The 20,754-nt window shown below is 57.4% G+C and overlaps 2 protein-coding genes across 2 annotated transcripts; one reads left to right on the top strand and one right to left on the bottom strand.

Annotated features, from left to right (window-relative positions):
* Positions 1–159: 159 nt before the first annotated feature.
* On the bottom strand, positions 160–15,374 carry MMS19 (MMS19 cytosolic iron-sulfur assembly component). Its single transcript, XM_014885963.2, has 31 exons — positions 15,255–15,374; positions 11,521–11,569; positions 10,685–10,785; positions 9,134–9,219; positions 8,642–8,716; positions 8,020–8,089; positions 7,695–7,823; positions 7,424–7,485; positions 7,049–7,135; positions 6,679–6,753; positions 6,390–6,467; positions 5,950–6,088; positions 5,440–5,594; positions 5,183–5,261; positions 4,802–4,927; positions 4,411–4,492; positions 3,956–4,053; positions 3,457–3,594; positions 3,071–3,226; positions 2,739–2,838; positions 2,478–2,580; positions 2,294–2,368; positions 2,034–2,160; positions 1,852–1,952; positions 1,720–1,776; positions 1,424–1,610; positions 1,230–1,312; positions 963–1,127; positions 822–881; positions 603–703; positions 160–524 (listed from the first exon to the last, which is right to left on the bottom strand). The coding sequence occupies exons 1-31, from the start codon at positions 15,343–15,345 to the stop codon at positions 497–499; spliced, it is 3,063 nt and encodes a 1,020-aa protein (XP_014741449.2). The 5' UTR covers positions 15,346–15,374; the 3' UTR covers positions 160–496.
* Positions 15,375–15,424: 50 nt separating this feature from the next.
* On the top strand, positions 15,425–20,430 carry UBTD1 (ubiquitin domain containing 1). Its single transcript, XM_014885970.2, has 3 exons — positions 15,425–15,583; positions 19,160–19,387; positions 19,596–20,430. The coding sequence occupies exons 1-3, from the start codon at positions 15,514–15,516 to the stop codon at positions 19,979–19,981; spliced, it is 684 nt and encodes a 227-aa protein (XP_014741456.1). The 5' UTR covers positions 15,425–15,513; the 3' UTR covers positions 19,982–20,430.
* The last annotated feature ends 324 nt before the right edge of the window (positions 20,431–20,754 follow it).

Here is a 20,754-nt window from a genome sequence, read left to right as displayed (position 1 = left end):
TTTGCTATCTTGTGGGGAACATGGACTTCTGGGGATGGGAGAAGAGGGACCACAATATTAAAAGAAGAGGAAGGATCTAGAGCCTGCAGCATCTTAAGCTGCTCAACTACGGAAGAACACTGAGGACCCAACCTGAGCTGTATGGAGACCCTCAGAGCATTATCAAAACAGATATATTTATTCTTCTGGCACATGGGTTGTCACACACTACACGTGTGCACAGACCTGTCCTCTCCACTCACATGTGGCAGGGGCTGTCCATCGCTGTCCCTGGCTGCAGCAGAGGGTGGGCAAGCCATAAGCAGCACAACTCCTTCCCTGCTATGGGTGCTGGGAAGGGACTTCAGTGAGGGGTGTTGTCTGCTGGCCTGCACGCTCCAGCCCTAAGCACTCAGGGCAGTCCTGGGCTCCGAGGATCCAGAAGGTCCGTGGCATTGGTGGGATGACTTGGTGGCTAGCAAGTTGTTGGTCAACACAGGGAGGGGACACAGGGCATTCACCTGCCTGGGCTCCCAAGCAGGAACCTGCAGGGACAGAGATGGTGCTATCAGCCATTGTCCCCTGTACACTGGCATCCCCTCACCGTACTTCTACACCCTCACCATTCTCCACGTGCTGCCACTGCTTCCTTTCGCACCAGCCTCTTTTTGTCGTCCAAAGGCTTGGCCAGTGCCCGGATAACTCGGCCTTTGTATGGGAGCAGCTGTAGTACAGAAGGGGCTCTTTGTGAGAGAAATAAATGGATGCTGGCTGCTCCCCAGGAGGTTTGGGACCCCCATGCCCCTCTACATGCAGGAGCAGGTTGCTGCAGAACCACTTACCACTGTTGTGGGCAGACTGGTGAGGGCATGGGCACAGCGCAGGGCAGCAATGCGGACAGCCTGGAACAGACAGGGATGAGGGCAGCACAAGGGGCAGGAGAGAGGGGGTGCATGGAGGGGAGGAAGGAAGGGGTTACGCACCATGGTGGGGCTAGAGGTGAGGTTGAGGAACTTGGTGACCAGTGTGTCGACATGCAGGCTCATGATCTGGGGAGCTTCGAGCAGCAATGGGTGGAGGCAGCTTAGTGTAGAGAGCTGTACTACACGATCCGAGCAGGACAAGGCCTCAAGCAGGAGGGAAAGCAGCTGCAGAGAGAGGGAGAACACAGAAGTCAGTCATGAGAACCCCAAACCATGCACTCCACAATGTCACAGCTCACCCTGCCTGCCACCCAGGCTGACACCTACCGAAGGCAGTTCTGTCACCAGCACAGGTTTGGGGAGGTGGTTGAGCACATGGGACAGGCCCTTCAGGTAATTGGCCTTCACATCTGTGGAGAGCAGAGATGGTTACAAGCAGCCTGCAGAAGGATGGGATGCTGGTCAGGTCCCCTGGTTAAAGGGTCAGGAGTGGTGAGGCTAGGCTGGGGGTGGCCACTCACCGGGGCCAGCCCCGTGGAAGCCTTGCACCAGCTTGGGGACGTTGTCAGTGAAGAAGCGCTGGCGGAACATGATGCGCACATCAGCATGGCAGCCCTTGTGCAGCACGTCCGGGGACTCGGCCATGAGCAGGGAGAAGCCATCAGCTGCGGCAGGGCCCAGCTCTGTATCACCCAGTAGGCCCAGCAGCTGTGAGGGAGAGAGCCCTGAGACGGAGTCCTGCTGCTCGGGGTCCCCAGTCAGCCATGGGGGAGCAAAGCAGGTTTCTTAGACATCACTCAGCCCCACCACCACCTACCTTGTCTGTCAGGCAGGAGCTCAGGGGGTGGTAGCGCAGCACCAAGGCTTTGGTCACCTGTGCAGGCAGAACAGTCAATGCCAGGCTGGGTCCCCCAGCCGCCCTGCCTCACTCATCCAGGGCAGGTCTTACCCAGAGCAGCAAGGTAAGTGCCTGCATTCGGCAGGGCCCCTCCACGAGGCTGGACTCCATCCTGTTCACTGCAAGCTGCAGGATTTCATCCAGCTGCTGCCCTGGGGATGGAAGGGACAAGCTGAGCCTTTCCCCCTGTCAGCAGTGGGCAGGGACACCTGGCATCTGCCCCAGCCCCTTACCTGCTGGGTGCTTATTCACCAGCCCTGCAAAGCTCTTGGCAGCTGTGGTGGCCGTGAAGGGACAGTTGCAGGAACAGCTCAATGCCAGCAGCTCCCGGAGCAGCCGTTCCTGCTGAGGAATTGCCACCTGGAAGAGATACAGAATGTGTTATGGCCCAGGGCTGCAGCTGCTCCCTCTGTCTGTCCATGGAGTTGGTGCGGACAGAGGCTGGAGGGTGCTTGGGCAGGGCTCCTCTCCACCCTGCTCTCTATCAACGTACATCACGGGGCAAGGAACAGACGAAGGCCATGAGGAGGGCAACCAGGCATCTCTGTGCCTCCAAGCACTCCCCATCCTGAAAGGGAATAACAGTGTCCATGTCATCACAGTCCTTGCTGCCAGTCTGTGTCAACATCCTCATTCCCAGCTCATTCTGGTGCTCCAGCCCCCATCACTAAACATACCCCAAAAGGCTGGAAGGAGCAGGGAAAACTGTTTTGGGGTAGGAAGGAGACCTCTCCATCCAGAAAGAGGGGCACCACATGAGACACACTCTGGGCAGCCAGCCTAGGAGAAAAAAAGACATTGTAATGTGCTTCTCTAGAAGGGTCATCGGAGACCTCCCAGGAGGAACAGGGTCACCCTGTACAGATAGCAGCAGGGGGCATGCAGCCTGCTCCCTCCCCATGATGGAGCACCCAGCTTCCTGCCCTAGCTTCACTCACTCAGGGCTCAGGTGAGTGGTGGCAGCACTGATGACTGGGATCATGGCAGCCAGCACCTCTTCCTCCAGCAATGTCTTGCCTGGCAGTGTATGCGTGCTCTCTGCAGTTGGTGGGAGGAATGGAACTTGCTGGAGTCTGCTGTTCAGAGGGAGGAGGCAGGCACAGCCCCCTGAACCCACACCAGAGTGGGGCAGGGCTCTAGGACAAGGGCAGGGAGCAGTGCATCCCACTCCTGAGAGCCACGGGTACCAAAAGGCATCAGCAGCAGCACTGACTGCAGGATCAGGGACCCTCGAGAGCTCTCCCCTCTCCCACTCCAGCCCTGCACTTACCTGGCATGGCTGCCTGCACGGCCATGGCCAGCAGGCACGGCACCACCGTCTGGTGGAAGTACCAGCAGCCCTCAGCATCCTGTTGGCACTGCAGGGCCACACGGTGCAGGCTCTGGCACACAGAGACCATGTCTTTGGTGTTCCTAGCCTCGGTCCCTGCAGAGCACAGTCACCACCAAGTCAAACAACCTCAACATCAGCCCCCCTGATCTGCATCAGGATCCTGGGACAATGCAGCTCCTCTGACTCCCACTCCACCAGTGGGACACACAGCCCAGATGTGGGTCCCTTGTACCACTGCCATACCAGTTTTTTCCCAGCCATCACCAGTAACAGGCAGTTCCTACCCAAATGCTCTGTGGAGCTGCCTGCAGCAGCTCCATTACCTTTCTGCATCTTCTGGAGATGCTGTAGCAGGACAGGGACAGTCTCCCTCACGATGCTGGTGTGGGTTGACACGGCTGCCAGGGCCTGCAGGCAGCGCTGCTGCAAGGCGTGGTGGTTGTGGTAGCTCTCCTCCCGCTCTGAAGAGGAAACACACCTCAGAGAGGGACCTGGGGACAGTCCCCCCACCAAGGGAAATCAGGGCCCAGATCCTGCCAGGGCAGATGGGGTGAAGCAGCACAGCAGACCCAGCCCATGCCAGGCTCAAGGCACTCTGCCTGCTCTGCAGCTGGGCAGCTCCTTCCCACAACGGTGATCTTCACCACGTACAGGCTGGCTACCAGACCAAGCAGCCTTCCCTGTGCCAGCACACGGTGCCTGTGCTGGGAATCCCCCAAAGACAGCCACCAACCATAACACAGCCTCACTGCCTGGCAGGAGCCAATGGGGATGGGAAAAGCTTTACCCCAAAACCAGTCACCACTCCTTTCCCAGCCCTACCTGACTGCAGCTCCTCTTCAAGCCTGGGTACCATGCGTCCAGAGAAAACCTTTGGGTAGGTGGGGGCCAGGGACCCAGCTGCTTCCATTGCTGCTTCACTGCCAAGGGGAAAGAGAGTGTGAAAGGCCATGCAAGGACTGCAAATTCAGGGCTGCTTGTACACCAGCTGCACAGACCGGGCCAGAAGGTATCTCCAGAACCCAGTTTCTCAGTAATTTGCCTTTTTCACCCTTCAGGTACACAGAGCAGAGCACCCTGCTTTGATAGGCTCAGAGTTTCTTATTTCCAGCCCAAGAACTGTCTGGTTTACCCCATGTAGTCTTCTTGTTCAGAGAACAAGAAGGCACAAGTTCCTGTGCCTTCCCTCAGACTACAGCCCCTCTCTGCAGCAAAGCCAGGCTTTGTTTCTCCTCCCAGAGTGTGGGTGACCGCCATGATGCCAGCCCACCCCTCACCTGCTCTGGGAATCTTCCTCATGCAGAGCAAGACGGATTAAGTGATCCACAACCAGCTCCAGATCAGAGGAAGACAGGAAGCCTGGAACAAGAGCCAGAGAGGAATCCTACCCTTGGCCAAAGGCAAAGATGTTGGTGTGCTGGACAGGATCCTTCCCCATCATCCAAGCCAGCAGCAATGCAGCAGCATACCAAATACCAGAGATACAAAGTGCCTTGCACAAACAGGCAAGAGAGAGACCAAATGTCCCTGGAGCTCATGGCTTGGATAGAACATGCTGCTGCTATTCCTGTGCACTTACAGGCAGCAGGCAAGGATGTCCCAGTAGCCACTGTGTCTCTCACAAGGGAGTGACACCTTCCTCTGTCTCATAAGAATAAAGGCACCAACCTTGCAGGGAGCCCAGGACAGTCAGTGCCTTGATCCCAACCAACTGCAGCTGCACACTAGGATCCAGCAGTGCTGAGAACACCACAGAGCAAACTGGGGCTCGGAGCGACAGCAGAGTGCTCTCATCTGGAGAGAGGGGCACAGAATCACTGCCTGAGTCTGGCTGTCACCACACAGCCACCATCATGGCACTTGACAGACCCTTTCTGGGATGCTGCATTTGATACCCAATCATGCAGGGTCCCTGGGACATGGCAGGGACTCACACGTGCCACACTACTGGCCAGTGAGTTTTCCTTGTCTGTCAGCATACAGGAAAGTGAGGTCAGAACCAGCAGCCCTTGGGACACAGGTGCCTCCAGAGGGACCAGCCACCCTCACCTTCTTCCACATATCCCCACTTCTGCTGCAATTCCATGAAGCCTAGCAGCATTTCCAGGATTGTCCTCCTCTGGCTGCTCTGCAGGGACACAAAGGTGTAACCCAGATCACCGTTACTGCTGGGACAGAGCTGCACCTCAGCCCAGCACTTTGAGGCCACAGGATGCCTAAAGGGTCTCTCCCCACAGCCAGGGAAGGACGTCTTCTTAGATAACCCGCTGCCCCCAGGCCCTGTGGAGCCAGCGGGTGCCCCTCACCTGCGTGTGCTTGGTGTACTGCTCCAGCAGCAGGGGCAGGACGCTGCGGGTGATGCAGTGGTAGGTGCGGAGGGAGGCACCCGCTGCTGCCTGCAAGAGTTTGGCACTGGGCCACACCAGCTTCATGTCGGGCTCGCACAGATGGTGCCTGCAATCTGAGATAGGCTGGGCGTCAGCTGCACCGGCGCAGAGCTCCTCTGCTTTGCGTGCGGGGACACAGCTGATAGCAGGGCTGGGACGTGCTGCCAGGGTGCAGCTCTGAGCTGCAGCACAGCCTCCTCAACTGAGCAGCTTCCCACAACTCCAAGCGCACAGACAGTGCAGTTCCAGCAGAGATGGAAGCAACTCAATCCCCTTGTCCTCCCTTCCTGCAGCCAATTACCTTGGAAAAGCCAAAAGTTGCTGTGAGGACTAGAAAGAGAAGAGGCTTGAAAGAGAAGAGGAAGGCAGATGTCTGCCTAGGAGCATGCTTTCAGGCCTGGCTCCGTGGGGCAGGTCCCTGTTAACTACCTTGCAGGATGCTGCTGAGGAAGGAATCCAGCAGATCCTCAGAATCAGAGCTGAGCACGGAGCGGGAGAGGCAGGCAGAGAGAGCATGCAGTGCAGCCAGGCATTCCGTCTCAATCTTCTCACTCGCTGTCTGGAACACCTGGAGGAAAGGCCATAGGAGGAGCTGAACTCCACGCCGACAACAACCACAGCCTTCAGGCTCCCAACGCAGGCTGAAGGGCTCAGGCTCCTGCCTCATTTCCCACGTGATTTGAACATGCAGCACGGCACACTCAAGCCACATGGACAGGCTGATAGGGCTGGTCTGTCCCGTCCACTTTACAGCTTGGGCAGTCCAAGGTCACAGGTCCAGGCTGCTGGCAGATATGGGGCCCACCCGGTCTAACTGAGAACTCCTGCTCAGTAGAAGCTCAGCCATGGTGGAGCCCTGCAGTACTCACCTCTCTTCGCAGGGATGACCAGAGGCTGGGAAGGAATTCCTGCAGCTCCTTCTGCCCGTAGATGGCACAGCAGGCAGTCTGCAAGAGGGAGCCAGGAGAAAGCATCACAGAGAAGCCAGTACCAGGAGGACACGGTGCCAGGACACTGGCCATCCTGACAAGCTCATGCTGAGCTGCACAAATAACTCAAGAAAAACTGGAAAAAGTGATGCAGGCCAAACCAGGACTCTGGAAATTGTGGCTCTGCAAGAGAGAGTCTCTGGGTGGCAGGGAGAAGGGCTCTCCTTACCAGAGTCTGCAGCGAGTCAAGCTTGGCACTCTGCAGTTCTGAGTCCAACTTCTCAATAAGCAGAGGGAGAAGAAACTGCAGAGAGAAGCATTTTAATTCAGCCCATCCCTTGCACCACCTTGTCCATGGCCCTGCAAGGCTGCAAGTTCAGCCTCTGCCAGGAGAGGTGAAGGGGTAGCAGCAATAGGCAGCCCCTTCCCAGAGTGTCAGACAGTACCCTCCCCACCAGGAGACAGGGATGCCCAAGTGTAAGCTCCTGGTCCCAGTTGTTCTCATCCCACAGAGTCACAGCAGGAGCTGCAGCACTATGAAAGGCAGCCTGTGCTCAGGGAACAGGGAGGCACTCAAGAATCCCCAAGGAGCTTTCTACCTCAGCAAATTGGGTTGTGGAGGCCAGTACAGCCCGGAGGCTCAGGATCAGGTCTTCCCTCTGGATGCCATGAGGATCATTGGGGGGCTGGAAAAGAAGCAGAGAGCAGGTCACCCACCAGTCAGGAAACATCCTAACCCAGCCACCAGCTGAGGCTGCATCACTTCATCTCCAGCAAGGCAGCAGCAGTGCCAGTCACTGCAGCTAGCTTGGCCCCAGCCTGTCAGCTTGAGTACAACAGCTCAACAGCTAAACAATGCCCAGCTAAGATCCTCGACCACCCTCTCATCCCACTCCTTGGAGGGGACACAATCCCCTAAGAAAACGCCAGAAAGAAATAAAGAATAGGCTGTGGCACATGGCAGACTCACTCACTGGAGTAAAATCAACAGGGAAGTAGCAGGATGTAACTTCAAACAGCTCCTCCACAAAGGGACCTGCAGACAGAGGAGAGAGGGGGTGAGCAAAGATATTGGGCAAAAAAATGCACAGCAGCTATGTTTAGCATCCACAGCAGTGGGCTCTGCAACTTTTAAAGCATGTTAGGGATCACCTCAGGCCTGGTCAGACCCTAGAGCCATCCCTCCAATGGCTCAAAGAAAAGGGACGTTTCCCAATCAGCTCTGCATGGCAGGTTTAGGCTCACCCAGGGCATAGTCCTTGGCAATGAGATCATGCACAATCTGGAAGGCCACCAGCAGATTGCGGGGATCCTTCTCCCCATCCATGACCTGGATGAAGCCGAAGGTGAAGTTGGCACCCAGGCCTTTCAGCTCTGCAGAAAGAAGGAGCGTGAGCCGGTGCAGGACATCAGACCTCACAACACGGCATTAAATCAGCCGAGTTGCCCCAGCCCCACAGTCCTTTTCCAAATTTCCCAGGCAGAGCCACAGAGCCCTTGGAGAAGGTAAAAGTAAGTAATTTTCCCAGCCTCAACAATCCCAGAGTGGCTCTGGCATCTGCCCCCTCACCTTCCTCCCTGGTGTTCATGAAGTTGGTGATGATGCTGTAGACTGTGTGGCGGTCCAGCTGCATCAAGGACTGAAGAGAGGAGCAGACCAATCAAAACCATTCTCTACACATGACAGCACAGCTACCCACTACACCACGGGCAGCACATGCCCTTGAGAGAGAGAGCAGGACCCCCAGCAGCTCAGCTGCTGCTTCCTGGCACAGAGATCTCATTTATCACATGCAAAGTGTGCACATGCCTATGCAATGGCACATGTACATGACTGTCCCATCACTGCATGAATGCACTATCAGTCACACCAGGGCCATGCACGCTGCCCAAGGTACTGCCAGCAAAAACAATCTTAAATGTGAGGACAATTGGACTGGGGGCACTTAAACACAGCCTGGAGAAGGAAGTAATTTCCCTAGGGCTGAGAAAAGAGAGGGCAAAGGCCAAACAGGATTCTTGGCTGCTGTCTGTCTCTCACAGTCTCTCTTGCAGTGAGCCAAGCTGTCTCTAAGTTCTGCAGAAGCACTGCACTGTGCTGAATGTGGCCAGTCCTCAGGGCAGGCAGGCCATTCTCAGACACACAGGGAGCAGAGATCAAGGACAGGAAGATGGGAAATCACAATGCTCACCTGCACATGTACCTCTTGGAAGATGGCTTTGAGCACAGATACTGCTAGCCCTGGGGACAGCACTTCACACATGCTCTGGGGACAGGAAAAGCAAGAATAGAATACCATGATGGCAGCCACATAACAGAGCTCCTGCCTCTGTGCAGCATATGCCTGCAGGATCCTCTTCCACAATAGAGAGCTCACCATCCCCTCCCCAGACAGAACAGGACAAGATACCCATCATCTGTGCTGCTCCCCAGGGTGGCCAGGGAATCCTTGCCCCAGTACCAACATAGGGCAGGAAATCAAGGCAGTCTCCTGTCCCCAGCTCCTCTGAAAGAGGCACAGCAGGAGAAGAGAAGAGACAGGGCAATGCTGCCAGATAGGCTGACAGCCAGGCCCAGCCAGGCCCTGCTCAACACACCACTCCAACCCATACCCAGGTGTTGCACCTCCCTGACACTGCTCTGGAATGCATCCCAGCACTGCAGGCTGGGGCTGCGAGCTCACCAGTGCTCGGAGTCCCTGGAGCACCGAGGGAATCACCAGGTGATGATCCTGCAGCCGGCTCTCATAGAACAGGACCAGATGCAGCACTGTCAGAAACAGACACCAGTATGTGTTAGCCCTAGGAAACGCAGCTACTGGGTGCTGGCCCCAGCTCGACCACAAGGTGATGGATTGAGTGAGCACATCTTGCACTGGTGAATGGGAAAAACTGTTGTTGTTGGGTTCACCCACCTGGCTCCAATACCTTTAGCCTCTCCTTGTAAGTAACCCACACCTAACTGCAGCAGGGCAGCAGCCACCTCTGGCTGCTGCAGAAGTGCTGGAGCTACCCAAGAGGCATTTGCCCTGGCCTGTCCAGACATGTAAATGCAGACACCAGCAGTCGAGTGGCAGTCTGCTCAATGAAGGCTGGAGGATGTTATGGGGTGAGGCACAGGGCTGGGGCAGGAGTTCTGGCTTCCTCGAGCTTGGCTCAACAACACGTTCCTGGCCCCTGAGTCACGGCCATGGGCGCCTGCACACCCCAGCCCTGGGGAGTGGTAGCAGGAAGCAGACTGGAAGAGCCGGCTAGCAGCATCCTGTGCCCACAGCTGCTGCAGAAACTCAGCCCCCCAGAAGGCAGCCTGACACAGCGCTTGAGAAACCACCTGCGTGAGCAGGGACACGAGCCTCTAACACAGCTCACTCCCCTTGCTCAGAGAGCCCCTTTTCTCCTTCAAGTATCCCCACTGAACCTCCCCACTTCTGGCTGCCCTTCCAGAGCACCCCAGTTCCCATCAGTCATCACACCTGGCTCCAGCTACTGCAGTAGATAAAGTTCTATACACAGCTGCTCTCAGCCCTGCCTGGCTCCAGTCAAAGAGAGCCAAATTACAAGGACTAAGCATCTTCTACTTCCATCCTCCACCTTACTTACTAGCTAGGCCCCCTGTCTAGCCAGGCTGCTGGCATAAGTTCAGCTTCCCATCTGCAAGGCCCCCAAGCCAAAGCTTGCTAGCACTTACTGGCTTTCCCTGCTGCCAACAAGCTGCTATGGGGCATTTAACAGAGGCAGACCTTCTCCTTGCCTCCATGGGCATCTTCCCCTCCCCACTCCGGTCCCTCACTCCATTCTCATCCTTGTGCTGACCTCCCCTCCTCCCCAGGCCTCCTCCTGAATTAACCTGATCAGGCTGCAGGGCTGCAGTGTGACTTGGTGTGTGATGGACAGTCTTCCTGCTCTGAATCAACACCCAAGGATTCTGACATACAGATGTATCCCCAGCATGTCCCACGTGGCACTGAGCACACCTGGGTGTGCAACACCCACACACTGTCAGGGGCCCAGCTGTCCAGGGATTTGGTGTGTTCAGACAGTGACAGTGAATTGTGTGGTGAGGTTGGCACAAAGGCTGCAGCACAAAGCCTCATGCCCTCCTTGGACTTTGACTCTTAGGGGCATGTACAAAGTTGTCACAGTTAAATCAATCCCTTTGCCAATTGCAGGACAGACACTTTAATGACACAGGCTTTGTCCCCAGCCAGACACTCAAGGGCCAGAAAAGCCCTTACCTTCCTTCTCCTGGAGCAGGGAATAACACTGGATCAGGACTTGTGACAACAGCTGAATGCCTCGCCCTCGCATCCGAGGATCTGTGTTCTCCAGACAAAACCTAGGCCAAGAGGGGGGAAAGCCCAAGAAGCCTGTTGTGAGCAGGTTCATCTAAGCAGGAAGCATGTCCTGAGCAGGCACATTACAAAAACAAAGAGATGCTACTCTGTGGGCTCAATCATGACTGACTTGCTGGCAGAGTGAAAACAGATTCCTCTCCCCCTGTCTGTGCTGCATGTGTGCACTCAGCCTCAGAATCATGCAGAAAGAAATCCAAGCTCTCAAGTCAGACCAAATAAATTGCTCTTGCACCATGCTCCCAAGATCACAAGGGTCAAAAAGGGTAAAGCCTCTTACAATGAGGCAAACCCAGCTGCCACCTTGGAGGAAATGAGCCTAGGCCATGACAGTTTGGAGACAAAAGCAGAAACTGAGTGCCAGCCAACTTCTGACATGGTGTTGTGCACCTGTGTGCTCAGGCAGCTCCTGCTGGGGACAGCCCCAACTGAAAATGCCCTGCAGCTTGCTGCCTGCCACAACATCTCTCCTTGGGAGAGCACCAAGAAGCTGCTCCAGCCTTGCTCTTTCCCAAAGAGTTCCACGTCCAGAGAGTGCAAAGCACTGCACTGCACTGCACTCACATGCTGTGAACAGAAAACATCCTGTCCACTGCAATGTGTCATCCAGTGCTGAAGGTCATCCTGGATGAGCAAACTTGTCCTTCTAAGTATGCCTTGTGGGAACATCCCCTGCAAGGCCCTTACCCGATGTATAACTTGCATAAGGCTTTTCTTACCCCAGGGCTTCCACAAGCTGCAGCACTGTCCACCTTCCATCTTTCACCCCTGGAGAAAGGAGGTAAAGAGAGTGAACCAGAGAGATCATGCAGATATTATATTTGGAGATGGATGCTGGGAAGCATCTCAGCACCACAGTGGGAAAGGCTGGTTGGTGCTAATTCCTCACTAAGCACCAAAGGAGCCATATGCACTTAACTGATAGAGCTGCCTGCAGCCCAGCCTGCAAAAACCTCTGAGACTGAGAGGAGACAGCCAGAGGAGAACTTGCCTGCAGTTTGCCTCACCCTCTCCCTGCAGCGTGGCTGTATGTGTGGCTTCTAAGAGAAGTCTTGCTGTGCTCCACTTCACTGAGATACTAAAACCCCCTTCTCTAATGTGAGCATGCTGTGAGGAGACAGAGGGCAGCCCTCCAGGTGCTTCCTGAGGGAAAACTGGCTGAACAAGCAGCACAGACACTAGTGATCAGTCAGCTTCCCACCTTGGCTCCATCATCTCCATGCTGTGCTGAGCAAGAACTGCACAAACTTCTTCCAAGATGGAGGGCAGGGAGAAAGGCAGTTTTGTGGTCAGAGGAAGATAAAATGCTGGGATTCCTGGAGTCTATTTCCAACTCTGACTCAGATTCCTTGCCAGGTTGCCTCATTCACCTCCTCCCTCTGTATTCTTGCAAATTGACTGGGGGAAGAGTCACTTCTCAGAAGGCTTCAGTAAGGACCTGCTTGCTGCACATTACAAGAACCTTGGCAGTAGGGCAGGTTCTCTATTCCTGCCACCCGTTGCCAATGTGGCACCTCCCCAGAAGGACAGATCTGTGTACACCCTCTGCTCAGACATGGGGTGGCAGGCAAGGGACTGCCTTTCCTTCAGACCCCTAAGCTGCAGCTCAGGTGTCAAGTGACATTGCTGGAAAACAAACAGCACCCCTCACTCTGCCTAGACAAAACAGCATTCCTTCACAGAAAAAACACCCAAATCACCTGGCAGTCAGTTGGACTCACTGTCTTTGCCAAGGGGCACTTCTGGGCACTCTGGAGGGACCTGCTCACCTCTCTGCCCTGCTGAACCTACACGACTGACAGGGCACTCACCCTCTCAGAAGCCCAAAGGTTTCATTAAAAGCTTTCCCAGGCCTTGTTCCAGCTAATATCTTCTGCTGTTGCAAGCATTTACTGTCTCTTAATTCCAGTATTAAGACACACTGTTCATCATAGAGCTGTCTCTAGGGATGGGATGATAGTGTTTTCTGACAGTGTGTTCTGACAGCAGGCAGTCCTGACTCCAGAGACAGAGCTTTCAATCCTGCCTGGCACAGCAGGGAGAGGGAGCCTGAACTGAGAAACAGAACAGATAAGAGAACTGCCTGGAAAAATAGCCCAGCAGGTCTTGGAATTGACGGGCACAGACTGAACAGGGGGTGCCCGCAGAGACAGCCATAACGTGCTGGCAAAATTTCTTGCAGAATAACAACAGTGAAACAACAAGCAAATGCTGTGCACCAGCCAAAGCAGAGTGGGCTGCAGAGAGAGCTTGCATGGCCCCTCTACATCCAGCATCCTGGTATCTCGATCTGCAAGCTCATGAAGAGCCCTTGTGCCTCTGCACCATCACAGAAAAAGTCCGAGGCAAATGCCATCTCTGCGGCCAGGTGCTCTGCCTCTGTGTGTCTGCAGAGACTGAAAGCAGCTCTACACAAAGCTTCTGGTTCCCTACTCAACACGAAAGAGCTGCAGTGTGATGGCCAAACCACAGCCAGGTACTGATACTCCCCGTGATCAGCAGCAGAGAGGTCAGCAGCTCCTTTGCTCAGCTCAGCAAGGGAGCTCCCTCTGTTCTCGGGGACCCAGCTGTGACCAGCTTCACCTCACACGGTGTGGCCACCCCTCCCTGGCACAGCCTGCGAGCATAGCATGCTTGTGGCCAGCACTGCACAGGCCACAGCATGAGCACCAGCATAGCTAATTGGACCTGCCTCATCAGCATGGCAGGCACAGTGGTGAGCCCCTGAAACTGCTGCCTCCACATCTGGCAGCAGCACACATGCCCCAAGGTTAAATCAGGCACGTTGAGTCTCTTTACCAGGAGGGGCTGCCTTTCTATTCTGGGATTCTTGTAGTTCCCAGAGACTTAACAGAAGCAAGCCGTCCACCCTGTGCTGGACTGCTACTCTGAACAATGTGCTCTCTTTCCTGACAGGTCTGTCCCCCCTTCAGCGTCCTTCTAGGTATTAGTCACTTCTGAAGGCCTTCCGTTCTTGTTTCCCCCACACCGTCAAAATATGAACACAATGTTCACTGGGAATATGTAATAGATTCTGTAACAGCAGTATCTTTCTATCCCCACTTTTTAAGAAAGATTAATTCAGCCTCCTCCTGCCACCCACCGACCCAGCCCAACCTGCCTGTGACAGCACCAAGGCCTTTCTGCCACTTGCCCAGTTACGCTCATTTTAGTCCTCAGCAACAAACTGGGGAAGCTCAATGTTTTGTTACAGCAATTGCACAATGGCCATGAGCTTAGAAAAGACCTCCCTTTTGCTCAAGGATACACAGTGCAATTTAATCCTTTCTGATGTGTGGTTCTGTATGAGGTCAGAGGAGCTCAAGGACTCTTGCCAGCCCCACTGTTTGGTGAAGGTGTATTTGTCAAAAGAGCTACAGGGCTGAAAAGAGCTGGGGGGAGCAATTCTCTTTGTATGTCTTCCAAGAGACAAAGCTGTCTCCAAGCACTTCTGTAAGGTGGCATCAGGTGACAACAGCAGCTGTAAGGTTATCCTTCCCCATCTATCTGAAATGTCAGAGACTGTGCAACCCTTCTGCAACATCTTGAATGTCACAATTTAGTGAATTCCTCCAAATTTGCTTGGCATTTTTTTCACTCTGTGTTACATGGACCACCGGGTTACCTTCATGTTTTGCCAGCTCATCTCATCACCAAGACAATACAGAGCAGTTCACAAGCCATCAGGCCTTGGGAAAGGTCTATAAGCTACCTATCTGTGTAATGTAACATATACAGATAGCCCCTCTCAGCTCTCCGAGCTCCTTCCCAAAACATGCTGAAGCCTCTGCCAACAAACACCAAAGTACCATCTTATCCTTAGAAAGCCACATTTCTGAACCTGTAACTTCCCTAATGCAACAAAGTCACCCAACTGTAGTTCCCAGGAGATGGATAAATTACCGGACGAAAACAAATGCCTCAAGCCCTGCTAGGAAAGGGGGAGAAACCACAGTGAGGGCAGTCTGCAACTGTCACCTCCCACGGTCCCTCTGGCAAGGCCATAAGTGCTCTTCCCACTGTCGATTTCTCTGCCACCCACAACTGCCTCGCTCCAGGAGCCCCTCATCCTCATGGCTATCCCACTCTTACTGCACATCTCCTGGGCAGCTCCGAGCTGCAGGCCCTACCCTACCCTACCCTACCCTACCCTACCCTACCCAATCCATTCCCACGTGTCCTGCCCCGCACGGCAGCCTCATAACCCACAGACACGCTCTGTCCTGCGCCTCCACACCCTACCCTACCCTGCCCTACCACGCTGAGTTCAGCCTAGTCTAGCCCAGCCCAACCCCAGCCCCGGCCCCGGCCCCGCAGCCCCACGCTTCTTCCCAAACCCCTCCCCACATCGCCACAAACCCGCCCGTGCCCACGCCCGCCCCAGGCCCAGGCCGGCCCCGCCGCCGTGCCCACACTCAGTCCCGCCCCGCCCCGCCCCGCCCACGCGCGGTACCTGCCGCCACCTCCGCGGCGCGGCTATCCTGCTGCCCGGACACGAAGTCCCGGACAGAGGTGGCGAGGGCCTCCCCCTCGGCCGCCGCCATGACACCCGCGCGCAGGGCCGCGGCCCGGCCCCCCTACCCCGCCTGCGCGTGCGCGGGGGCGGTGCCGGCGGTCACGTGCCCCCGGGGGCGGGGCGGTCCCGCGCGCACACCGGGCCCCGCGCGGAGCCGGCGCGGCCCCGATGCCGAGCGCCGCCGGTCGGCCCCGCCATGGGCGGCTGCGTGGGGCGGCAGCGCCGGGAGCGGCCCGCTGCCGGCGGCAACACCCGCAAGCGAGCAGGTGAGCGGAGATCGTCCCGGTTGGGCACCCCCGCGGTCGCGGGCACTGGGGCGGGGGGAAGGTCCCGTGTCTCCCTGGGGGTGGCGTGGGAGGAATGTGGACACCGGAGGGGCGCAGTCTGCCAGGGCACAACTTCCCTCTCGCACAGCCCCAGGAGCCGGTCTGTGTCCTCCGGGTTTCCGGACCCCGGGGATCCCGGTTCGGTGCGCGGCCTCGGGGGCGGACAGGAGCCGTGGCTCCTGTCCCGGCGCCTCGGAGGCTTTGCGGGGTCAGGGCTGGGGTGCGCAGCGCGTCCAGCCGAGCCCTGCCAGTTCCCGGCTTTTCCCTGGAAGTGCTGTCCTGAGAGCACTTCAGGGTGGTGGATGCCCCCGGTCTGGGCTCGGCAGCGTCCCCCGGCACGGCGCATCCTGCGAACGGCAGGGTCCTGCCTGCTCGGGGTCGGTGCTGTCCCGTACAGCTGGCCGCTGCCGACGGGCGCGACCCAGTTCCCGCTGCCCCGGGGCTTCGGGAACAGGGTAGGGCAGGGAGCGGCTGCGCCGGTCCGGAGAGCAGCGGCGGCGCCGTGGGGCCGGTGCAGCCCCGCGGCCCCCCGGAGTTACCGGTAGCCGAACACCCGGGTGCCATGAGGCGCTTCCCCGTGATGCCGTGCCGGAGGGTTCCGGAGGCCGCGGGGATCGGTACAGTGGACTTTCGGCGGAGAAGCCGTGGGCTGGTAGGATGAATCACGCCTTTCCCTTGCCGCCTCCCCGGCCGGTGCCGTCGCAGCCGGTAAATTACCGTGTTTATGGCAGAGCAGTAGTGGGCGGTGGGAGAGGAGGGGCAGGAAGCGTGTGCCCAGGACGGGACGCCCCGGCCCTCGCCTGCAGCTGGGATGAGGGACGGAAGGGCGTTTTCCGTGGGACAGTGCCCGCCGCTCCGGCAGCACGTGTAGGGGGCCGGGGCTGCTGGGCCAGGTGCCGCCTAGTGCCGGTGCCCTGGGCAGCAGCTCCCACCGCGCAGGGCTCCAGGTGTGCCAGACTGCCCCCGGGGATGCCCTGCTGGTATGGGTTGAGGTGATAGCCCCCCCCCCCCCCCACCCTGACACACTTTGCCCCCCCAAGAGTGCCTTCTTGCGGGTGTCAGTGAGGCCTGGGGTCCCTGGCTGACTGTTCCCTGAGCTTGGCGGGATGTGGGGCCATTGCCTTGTAGCTCCAGCTGCTCTGACGGGGCACGGAGTCAGATCCCAACATTAGGATCGGCTGATCCCCTCCCGTGCTAGGTAGCAGCTGACTGCAGAGCCTGTGTCTCCATCCCCACTTGCTCTCCTGGGATGGGTCATGGTCCCTTCCTGGTATCCTGCTAGCAGTTGCTGCTGCTGCTTTCTTGCAGTATGTCCCTTCCTGGGAGAGCAGGGCTGTCCCTTGTGCCAAGTACCCTGGCTGGTTCCTGCCTTTGCTTGCATGGTGCCACCAGCCCATGGGAGCTTGCTGTGACTCTTTGTGGAGGGGTCCTGTGAGGGCTTCCAGCAGCAGGTGACAGCATTGTACCTGGGGTGGCCAGCTTACCGCAGTGGGAGCTGGGGATGCCGGTGGCACACAGCATCCCAACCCCGCCTGGCTCGGGAGTGGACCAGTCAGCACTGCTGGAAGCAGTGGTGTGTGCCATCTGGCTGACATCTTCTCCAGGGCCTCCAGGACCTGTCAGCTGGGGCTGCCTAAGGCTCCTGCACTGCAGACAGGGAGCAAGCCCAGGGCAGGGAAACCTTTGGGTCACATCCTCCTGCCCGAGGGTTCCTCACCCAGGCACCGCGGGGGGCTGAGCCACGGGAAGGGTGCTGCAGGCACAGGGCAGGAGGCAGCCGACTGCCAGCCAGATCCTGTTGGCTCGAGTCCGGGCACAGTGAGCGGATGGACCTGTCTGGTGGTGCTGCCATGGAGAGTTGCACAAGGGGCCAGTAATAGAGCAGTAGGAGGTGATTAGAAGGTGCAGGCCTGGCTGGGCGGTAGCAATAAATAGATGAGGCTTAAGCCCCTGCCTACCTGTGTAAGACTGCTGGGCATGCCTGTACACATGAGGCAGCCACAGCTGACCCCCACAGCTCCAATCCTGCTGCCTCTCCTGGCCCAGCCTCTTTCTTCCCTTTGCTGCAGGCAGTGCTGAGGGAATGGTGCTGACTGAAAGTGCTGGCCAGGCATCCTGGCTGTGAGGACATGTGCCCCAGCCTGGTGGCCACAGCAGTGTAGGGACATGATCCCAGACATGTCCTTGAGGCTGGCTGTGGACACTTCACCACTGCCCTCCTGGGGCAGGTGTTGCCTCTGACCTTGCTGTGTCCTGTGGTGCTGCAAATCCCTCTGGACCAGCACCGTGACTGCTGAATTGGCAGCACTGGCTGCAGCCGGCTGCCTTGCTCCTCCAGGGATGTGGCAGGATGCTGCCTGTCAGGGATGCTCAGTGCCCAGCCCTGGGGTAGCTGAGCACCTGTGCCCCTTGGGGACCCCTGAGGTGGATGCTTGCTGGAAAGCAGATGCTATGCTGGCTCCAGTGGTCTTGGGTAGAGTGAGGCAGAGCTGGTACAATCAAAAAGGTCATGTAGTGCTTTATGTCACCATACACTTGCTCAGGAGCAGCTGCCTGGGGAATTTGGCTCAGCCCAGAGCTGGCAGTGATGGCTGTCTCCAGTGTCTGGGCTGTGTGGCATTGCCTTGCCTGGCAGGTCACTGTTTGGGCACAGGCATCTTCTTGCCCAGCTAGAGCCTTACTTTCCCCTCATCCTGTCCCTACAGGAGGAGTGCTGCCTGGCCAGCTCAGGGTGACAGGAAGGAGCTGTTATGCATTGTCTCCAGTTCAGCTGGGAGTGACAACTCCTTCCTGCCCCACATGTCCAGGCTGGCTGTGGGGCCGATGGGACAGGGCTGTTCCCACAGGTTCACAGCCCAGTGTTGTGAGGGCATGATGATCTGGGACTGGCATTGGGGTGGCTCAGATCCCTGGGCAATGCTGGCTGCTGAAGGTCTGTGGGGATGTGGCTAGGGCCTGTTTTGTGGAGAGCCAGCTCAGTTCAGCCCATAGCTGGGGCAGCTGCAGCTGGCAGCAATGCCCTCTTGTCCCCCTGATGCCCAGGACGCTGTGTGCCTGCTGTCTTGCCCGCAGCTGGTCCCTGTCATCCTGGGGTGGCAGAGGGGACGGTGAAGTCCTGACCCCCCTTTGCTGCCACTCATCCCTTGTAATCTCCTTCTCATTCCGACTCGCCAGCTTATTTCCTGGCTAATTCCCCAAGCTATAAATACAGCTCTGCCTCAAAGGGCCCCGAGGCCCTGTGGCCACCCTACGGGGCAGCGACTGGTCTCTTAAACAAGGAAGCAAGACTCCTTGTCCCCTCTGACGGCAAAGGGTGTCACTGGGGGGAGTAACTGCTGTGGGGCCAGTGGGATCTTGGGCTGGGCTAGCTTTAGCCCAGTTACCCCTGGCTACACTGGGGGCTGTTCTTCTCTGGATAGGGTGATCCTTATCCTATCCAGTGGGAGTATAGGAAAGCGGGGGGCTCAGGCCCAAGGGGAAACCCTGTCCTTTGGCTGAATATCCCCTCACTTGCAGGCCGCAATGAACCCCTGAAGAAGGAGTGTCCCAAGTGGAAGAGTGACTACCCCATGACAGACGGGCAGCTGCGCAGCAAGCGGGATGAGTTTTGGGATACAGCACCTGCCTTTGAAGGCCGCAAGGAGATCTGGGATGCCCTGAAGGCAGCTGCCTATGCTGTAGAAGCCAATGACCACAGCCTGGCCCAGGCTATCCTCGATGGAGCCAGCATCACCCTGCCCCATGGTGAGGGTCAGCACTGGGGGTTTGGGTGGGGTGTGTGCTGAGTCCCCCATATCTGTGCACATGGAGGTCCCAGGCTGGAGAAAAAAAGGAGCTCCCTGCCATCCAGAGCTCAACCCAGCCAAGGGAAGTAAGGCAGGCTGTGCCATGCTGCTTAGGGTGGCCCTGTCCCCATTTTCCCACCCTTAGCATCTTATCCTGCTGTCCCCAGGGTCCCTGACGGAGTGCTATGATGAGCTGGGCAACCGTTACCAGCTGCCCGTGTACTGCCTTGCACCCCCCGTGAACCTGATCCTGGAGCGGAGCGAGGAGGAGGCGGTGGAACCAGCTGAACCTCTGCCCAATGCCCGGCGGGAGTTCACCCTCAAGGTGCGCCTCTCCACCGGCAAGGACCTGCGGCTCAGCGCCAGTATGAGTGACACCATCGGGCAGCTGAAAAAGCAGCTGCAGGCACAGGAGGGCATTGACCTGGCCTGGCAGCGGTGGTTCTTCTCAGGCAAGCTGCTCACTGACCGCACACGACTGCAGGAGACCAAGATCCAGAAGGATTTTGTTGTGCAAGTGATTGTCAACCAACCCCTTCCACCCAGGAACTGAGCCACCCCCTACTGGTTGAGGGGAGAGGGCAGGGGGCTGGGGGACAGTGGCACCTCTGGGGATTCTCTGTGCTGTGTTCCAGCCCATCTGGAGCTTCTGCTGCTCCCCCCTGAGGCTGCCATCCACACAGGTGACCCCCCCCAGGAAGGTCTGCATGGGGCTGTGCCACCACGGTGGCTCCCCTTGGCTGGAAACACGGGCAGGCGCCGTGTTTACTGAAGGAGGTTCGAGACCAAACGTCTCCGGGGCTCCTCTGCCAGGCTGTGCCGGCAAGGAGAGGCTGTGACCCACTGGGCTCTGGCTTCCCCCTGGCCAGGAGACCCGTGGGGTGCTGGGCTGGGTGGAGATGTCTCCCCTCTGTACATAGTCTGTATTTATCAATAAAAGCCTTTTCATCCTTCCTCTGGCCTTGGGGACAGGCTGGAGAGGGCTGTAACCCATAGCCACAAGAGGTCCCTGTGCCTGTCCTGTATCTGCTCCCATGTCAGAATGGGCACAGGGTGGTCAAGGGTAGCCTGGACACCCCCAATCTGCTCCTAGTGCCACCCTGACCCTGTCCTGCCAGCCCTGTTTGTCTGCCAGAACCCTTCCCCAGCATTGTTCCATTGTCATCCCAGCTGCTTCTTAGCGTGAGGTCACCACCTCCCTTTGCTGCTGCTTCCCCTCTGGAGATTTAAGCTTGTGTCTGCCCTTGAGCTAGGTCAGACAGTCTGTGGAGGGGACTACCTTCATGGGCACCATGGCCTGCCCTAGTGAAAATAGCTTCTTTCTGC

The sequence above is a fragment of the Sturnus vulgaris genome, chromosome 8, assembly GCF_052056855.1.
Source record: "Sturnus vulgaris isolate bStuVul1 chromosome 8, bStuVul1.hap1, whole genome shotgun sequence".
NCBI lineage: Eukaryota > Metazoa > Chordata > Aves > Passeriformes > Sturnidae > Sturnus > Sturnus vulgaris.
The sequence above is the reverse complement of the archived record's forward strand: the minus strand, read 5'-3'. Positions and strand labels throughout refer to the sequence as shown.

Excerpts from the sequence above, each read along its gene's own strand:
- MMS19 (XM_014885963.2), bottom strand. The coding sequence starts at position 15,345 with ATGGCGGCGGCCGAGGGGGAGGCCCTCGCCACCTCTGTCCGGGACTTC. Across the intron at positions 6,089-6,389 it reads GGTCATCCCTGCGAAGAGAG|GTGTTCCAGACAGCGAGTGA; the intron begins GTGAGTACTGCA and ends CCTTTCCTCCAG. Across the intron at positions 2,369-2,477 it reads GCTCCTTCCAGCCTTTTGGG|GATGGGGAGTGCTTGGAGGC; the intron begins GTATGTTTAGTG and ends ATTCCCTTTCAG.
- UBTD1 (XM_014885970.2), top strand. The coding sequence starts at position 15,514 with ATGGGCGGCTGCGTGGGGCGGCAGCGCCGGGAGCGGCCCGCTGCCGGC. Across the intron at positions 15,584-19,159 it reads CAACACCCGCAAGCGAGCAG|GCCGCAATGAACCCCTGAAG; the intron begins GTGAGCGGAGAT and ends CCTCACTTGCAG. Across the intron at positions 19,388-19,595 it reads CAGCATCACCCTGCCCCATG|GGTCCCTGACGGAGTGCTAT; the intron begins GTGAGGGTCAGC and ends TGCTGTCCCCAG.